General features: G+C 33.3%; 1 protein-coding gene across 1 annotated transcript; it reads right to left on the bottom strand.

Moving 5' to 3' along the window:
* Positions 1-347: 347 nt before the first annotated feature.
* Positions 348-2,818, bottom strand: LOC145004389 (pentatricopeptide (PPR) repeat-containing protein). Its single transcript, XM_078963299.1, has one exon. The coding sequence runs from the start codon at positions 2,638-2,640 to the stop codon at positions 514-516; it is 2,127 nt and encodes a 708-aa protein (XP_078819425.1). The 5' UTR covers positions 2,641-2,818; the 3' UTR covers positions 348-513.
* Between the last annotated feature and the right edge of the window lie 4,225 nt (positions 2,819-7,043).

Genomic DNA, 7,043 nt, shown 5'->3' with positions numbered 1-7,043 from the left:
GTGATAGAATTTAAGTGTCATGTTTCAAATTTATGAGTTACATAAAAATATACATCTTTTAGTTACTTTATTTATTGGTTCCTTAGGTACCTAGAATTTGCCAAAGAGTTAATTATCTAGTTATTACAACTTCAAAATGCATACACAACTCCAAAGACTATTTCTACAGACTTTATCAAACTTAATGATCTTATGTTATTGGTTCCTTAACTACCTAGAATTTGCCTTTCAAGCCTATTGTGAAGATCCAAAACATGATCCTCTTAGCTTTTCATCAAATGATATTGACATAATTGGTTAGATATTCAAACTGCAATGTTGTAAAAGAAAGAAATGAAACAAATCAATCAAAAAAACATGTCAATACTTTTTGCATTTAACCCCACGTGTAGCACAACATATTCTAGTAAAACCTTCAACATATAGCTCGTTTCAAATAAGAATCATTATAAACTCCGTATCTAAAGCTATAAAAACATATTCAAATCCTAAACCAACAATAACCCATAAACCCTAAACCACCTTCGATTGCACCCATGACACAATATCCTCCCGACTCGCGAAAAAAACACCCGGTTTTTCATCACTCGCCCTAAAAGGAGCCGAAAGCTTCGCCACATGTGACTCAAACGCGTTCCCAAGCCCTTGTGAATACTTATGAGTCCCCGCACCCGTACTAGCCGACAACAACTCGGGCAACGGCTCATAACGGTTAACCATTTCACTCAAAGTTCGCACCCATTCTTCAAACGCGGTGTGAGCCGCACCCACCGATAGTGACCGAACATTCAACCGCCATTCCTCGGGTGTCTTCGTGTGTAACCCCGGGTACAACCCGTACATTGTCCCCATGTAAAGTAACTCGTGGGCCCGCCCAATTAAGTTTCTTTTTCTACAAATGTCAATCAAACAATTGCAAAACGGTCTTCGCGCCTCAACTTCGGTTTCATTTAAGATTGTTTTGAATTCATTCTTTAAAGTTTCGATCCCGACTTCCGATTCTAATGAATCCACAAAAGAAACCAATCGCGGGTTGGATTTTTGTAAACACGCGATAACTTTATCCAAATCTTCACCCGATTCACAGTACGACACAACCGAAAGCAAACATCCGGATAACCGATCATCAGGGCGGACCCCACGCGCGACCGATGTGTCGAAAACCGTCACCAATTCGTCTATCTTTTTAGCCCTACCCAAACATTGAATCAAACAAGTACACCCCATGACATTAATCGCGACATTTTCTCGCGACATTTCTTCGAATAAATTCATCGCTTTTTCAACGTTTCCACCACTTCCGTATATGTTAAGCATCGCGGTGTAACTCCAACTATCCGGTTTGCAATTTACCGATTGTTTCATGTCATCGAACAAATTTTCGGCTTCTTCTTGTAATCCAAGATCGGCACACATACTTAATAAGGTGTTGTAAAGAATGAAATCCATTGGCCACCCGTTTGATTTCATTCTTTGCCATAGATTTAATGCATCCCGGGCCCACCTTGCTTTCCCGTAAATCTTGACCAATGAAGTTAGGGTTTTGGCGTCCGGTGAAACTCCGGCAGCCACCATCTCTTCGAATAAACTCCGGGCTAATCCCGGTTTTCCCGCCTTCCCCATTGCTTCTAATAATGTGTTGAAGACAACTAAGTTTGGTTTTACATCTAGAGATTTCATTTCTTGAAGAACGTATCGTATACCATCGTAATCACCTGCTTCACCAAACATTTTTGCTAAAACTGCAAAAGCGATTGCATCTGGGGTCCACCCGCTTGCTCTTCCTCTTTCGTATAAACTCATGACTTCTTCAACTTTACCTAACTTGGCATAGACGTCAAGAACAGCTGAGTAAGTAACTTCATCGGGCATTAGTCCTGTTTTGTACATTCTTTCAAACCATTCGACTGCTTTATCGAAAAGGTTTGATCTTTTTGCGCATGTAATGATGGTTGAATACGTTATGTTGTCTAATGCAACTCCGTTACTGATCATTTCGTTAGCAAGATCTTCAATGAGCTGAAATTGCCTTCCGAATCGCAAAGATTTCATGGTAACATTGTAGAATATGGTTTCCATAGGGAATGAATCTTGGGTTTTGAGCCAACTGAAGAAAAACATTGCCTTTTCCCATGGTTTCAAGCTATTGAGTACCAAAAGTGCGTTTTCTCTAGTGGGTGGATGTGGGATGTCTTCAAGAACTTTCAGGAAAGCTTCTTCGGAGTTTTCACAGTCATTAAGCTTCTTAGAAAACAGTTTAAGGTCTCTAATCTGGGGGTTATAAGAATAAGAGGTTTTTTTCTGTCTTTGAAGGTTAAGAACAGAAGGTCTAGGCTTCGTCGGGTTGACCCAAATCGATTTAGGTTTTGTCAACAATTGGGTGGTTTTTTGTGGGGGGTCTGAGAGGGTTGTTGTGGATAAGGTTTTGAGTTGATCGGCTAAAGAAGGGTTTTGCTTCTTGGTGTCTTCTGATAGGTCTGGAATCGATGGTTTAGGTGGTGATTTGGAGGAATTGCAGTAGAAAAATGGCGATTTCTTTGTTCGTTTTGGCGAGTTGAAGGTGAAGGTGAAGGTGAAGGGGATTTGATTGTGATGATGTTTTAGGTCTAATGAATTTGCAGTGAAGAAAGTGGAAGCCATTGTTGTGCAATAAAAAGCTTAGAGTTTCGAAGGATTACCTGTTACGCCATAAACCCAGACGCTGCAAGGAGAGAGGGAGATTGAAGAAGGGTTTTGGGGAGCGAGGACTCTGAGTGTATTTGGATAATTTGCATAACGTTATCCCAAGCAAACGAATGACTGTTGGGGGATTAACTTCAACTTCAATAGTCCTTGGTATTTTTGTTGATTTCAAGTTTATTTTTGTTATTTATATATTTTGTTCTAATTTTAATTCTAATAAATCAATAAATTTATTCTTTTATTGATAAATATTATAATATTAGAAATCTTCATTAATATTATATGATATTTGTTAATATTGTAATTATTTATGATAAATTTTAAGTTTTAAATTTTCTATTCTAATTACATTAAATTAATAATTAATAATTGATTTTTCATTTCAAATTTTAAATTTTAAATTTTAAATTTTACACTCTAATTACATTAAATTAATGATATTAAAATAAAAAATAAAATAAAATTATTATGTATTATAAGGTGATATAATTTCATATATTTATTTAAACCAACGATTATAATTTTATATAAATGAAAAATCTCTTAATTAATAATTTATTTAATTTTATAACCGTGGTTCACACGGGTTATAAATTAGTAATTAAATATTTTTAAACCAAACTAATGTTAACGAAAATTGAAAATCTTCAAAATACATGGGGTGTTTTAACAAAAATAACTAGTTTTTATTATGGCTAGAAATTGTAATTTTTATATCGGGTTAATGAAATTTACCATATGTACATATTTAGTCATTTTGTGTGTGTATATATTAAAAAAATACCATTTTGATCAGTTATTGTAGATTTAGACGTTTTATGGTGTCCATGGTAGCTCTGATGAGCCTCCAATCATATTCTCCAGTAGAATATGATTTTTTTCAACGAAGTGTTTTTGATATGTTGTTCTTGTATGAGAGTGTGTTTATGTTCATCCTTTTTATGTGTATGTGTGTGTATGTTTAAATATATGTGTTTCTTGAAGTCTTTCCGAATTTCTTGAACATGAAAAGCCCAACAACCAAAGTCGATGAACTCTAAAAATTAAACACAAGATTTTTCACAAGTTCATGTGTTTAAGATTCCGTTTTTAGGTATCTAGAACATGAAAAAACCTACATTCATATATGTGTTTGTGGGTCTAAAACACATACACACATGTATCATTACAATCGATTTTAAGTTAGGTCTAAAACAAACACCCATACAATTAATTTTCATATATGTGTCATGTTCTTGGGTTTGAAGAACTCAAAACAAGAAACATATGTGTGTTCATGTGTTTTGTTAAGTTCCAGAGACAATTTCTTAAGTTTTAGAAACGAGAGGTGGGACTTGAGTTCTGTAAATGTGAAATTGGTTTCCAAATTTGATGGATGTATGTGTACTCATTGTGTTATTGAGTTCCAGAACAAGTTTATTGTGTTCTTAATGTGGATAGCAAGATGCAAGATGAAGATCAGTTTGATATATTCTTAAGCATCAAATGATTTTTGGGATTGAGTTCTTGAGTTATTCATCGGATTTGTTTTAGGTTTATGGGTTTGAGCATCATGTGTATATTCTTGAATAGATGAAGATGAAGAACATATGAATATCAAGAACATAGATATAATATGTGTGTGTGCATATGAGATGTGTGTGTGTGTGTTTATGTTCTTAAATAGATGAAGATGAAGAAGACACACACACATCATGTGTGCGTGATCGTTGTAAAATTCATGTTTAGCCAGAAAAATCATATTTGGTTGACCAAAGTTACAAACACGAGGTAAATTCTATTATCAGTCATTGTGCCTTATAAAAATATAAGTGTTTGGAAAAAGTGGTTGTAACTTGTAAACATTTGAAAGATGTAAAATTACATAAAATAGCATTTGAATAAAAGATATGTGGTTTTTTAAGGGCAATTTGGTAATTTTGTTATGATACGCATAAGATTTTTCTTTTAACATTACTTTAAATAGATTTTGGATCATGAGTTTTTCGTTCTATAACAAAAGTTTTAAGTTTGTACTCTAAAAAAGTTTTTTATTTAATTTAGATTTTTTTTCCTTCAAAATTGGAAGTTTAAGCTCCTAAAAGTTCGTTGTAAAATACATCCATGGTATAGAAAACTTATTTAAGTTTGATACAAGAATTTTAACATACTCTTATTTGTTATTTATATAAAAACTCCACTTAAATTAACTTAGTGTTTCTTTATAGTTATTGTAACTTGAAATTACAAAATGCAAACAACTTGTTATATATAGTGCATAATGCATTTTTAAAGTCAACAATGTTAAACTTAATATTTGATAGCTGGATAGTTAACATTATATCATTGAAAATCCAAATGGGAGAATAAATAGACTTCTCAAGGACTCATTCATGCCACATGTTACGCCACACCAAGTTCAAGGCTTGCATAGCATCCTCAAAAATAGGTATAATAAGTATGCCCTAAATAATTCAATAAGTTACGTGATAATTTTTCATATATCACTAAGGATAACAATGTATTTAATAGTTAAGTAGCTCCAGAACCAAGGCTTGGAGTCCAACATCAAGTATACTCCTCAGGTGGAACTGTTTCGAGGCATGTTGTTGTTTGGTCCTACAACTCAACTCCAACAGTAGCTCAAGATGATGTGAGTAATGTTGATTGTTGGAGATATACTCACTAACATAACAAACATAATGAAACTTTTAAATAAATTGGCCTTTTAGGTAACACACTTAGGTTAACCTTGTAAAAGAAAGAATAACTAAATAAGGGCTCATTTTTGTTATTTATTGATAATCAGTGAAAAACTAGAAATTAAGTAAAAGGGAAAAATTTTGAAGTAAAGCTTACAAGTTTTATATTATGGTAGTTTTATCATACATTGATCAAACTTGGAGGCTAAGAAAGGATCCTACTGTTTGTGCCTTATATAAGGGTTGAAAGAACAATTAAGTCCCCTTATGAAAAAAAAAACTATAAAAATCATATCTCGCCTCTCCTCTCTCTAGTTTGATGGAAAGAAAGAAGACCCTAAAGGATTTTGTCGATTTTTCTTAACCAGGGCGAAAATAAGGAGGATTTGGTTTGCTTGAAGCCAAGGGATGTGATTACATTAGATGAAATATAATTTGAGTTCTTGATCTTCTTGACTTCTCTAAGGTGTTATTTTTCCTTCTTGTAGGCAATTTGTTGCTATTAACCGACGAATAAAAAATCCATGGTTCAATCATTATGTTTTTATTTGTATGCTTTTGTTGCTTGTGTTTTGTTATGTTTGAATATTCATCATGATCCAACATTGATGAGTTCCAAAAAAAAGATGTTATTTCTATAATAAATCCAAATTTGGTTGTTGATTCCAAATATGGTACACATGGATCGTTTTCTAGCTCGAGAGGGCCTCTTGATGGGTTTTTGTTACTTGATAAGCTTACTCTTATGATTGGAGTTTGACGTGCAATGGGGTATCATATGAAAGCTTGTGAAAAAGATATGTAGAGAATGATAAACGAATTTAGAGATAATGATAATGTTAAATGAACCTCCTTTCCATAAATATTCATGAGTTAGGAAGATGGGCAAAAAAACTTGGGTTAAAGAGCTTTGTTGTGATCATAGATTGGTCTCTTATGATTATTTTGTAGTGGTGGAAGAAGTATGAGTTCCTACTACTACTTATTTTTCAGATCTTTTTGGCTTATTCTTGCTAAATTTAGGGTTAAAGGAGATGTCTTGGTCTTATATTGTAGGTTTAGTTACATGTTGGCATGGTGAACTGGAGCTTTTAGTTTATTTTAATGAAGTGTCAGTTTATGCAGAATGATATTGGTCGGTGTTTTACAATAATCAAACCAACATTGTTAATGATTTAATTAGAGATGTGGATTTTGTTACATTCCTCTTAGGGTATACTCCTTTACTTGGACGGATAAGTTGACTGCCAAAATGAGCAATCTAGACCAAGTTTTGGATTCTAGTGGCATTATAGATATTTTTTCAATTTCTCTCTTTACATATCGCATCATCGACTTATTATTTGAAGTGGGTTAGTGTTGATTGTAACGCCCGGGTTTTCAGGGCTAAGCATTTTTGTCAATGTAATAGTCTAGGTCAACTATTGTAACTCTTTTTGAAGTAATAAATATGAAATATTTGAGTATTATGTGAATTATGTGTGTTTATGTGTTTATTATTTAATTATAAATGTATAATTAATAAAGAATAAAAATGAGCGTCAAAATTAAAGTGTGAGATAATCCCGATATCTCTACATAAAGTTGTAGAATATGTCTCAAGGTTTCCGTACATATAAAGAATACCGAAATCCGAGCTATAACGAAGAAGTTATGGCCCGCCGAAGTTTTACGACAAAA

Source organism: Lactuca saligna, chromosome 7 (genome assembly GCF_052625555.1).
Source record: "Lactuca saligna cultivar CGN05327 chromosome 7, ASM5262555v1, whole genome shotgun sequence".
Classification (NCBI taxonomy): domain Eukaryota; kingdom Viridiplantae; phylum Streptophyta; class Magnoliopsida; order Asterales; family Asteraceae; genus Lactuca; species Lactuca saligna.
Note: the sequence above shows the minus strand (reverse complement) of the source record. Positions and strands in the feature narration are given on the sequence as shown.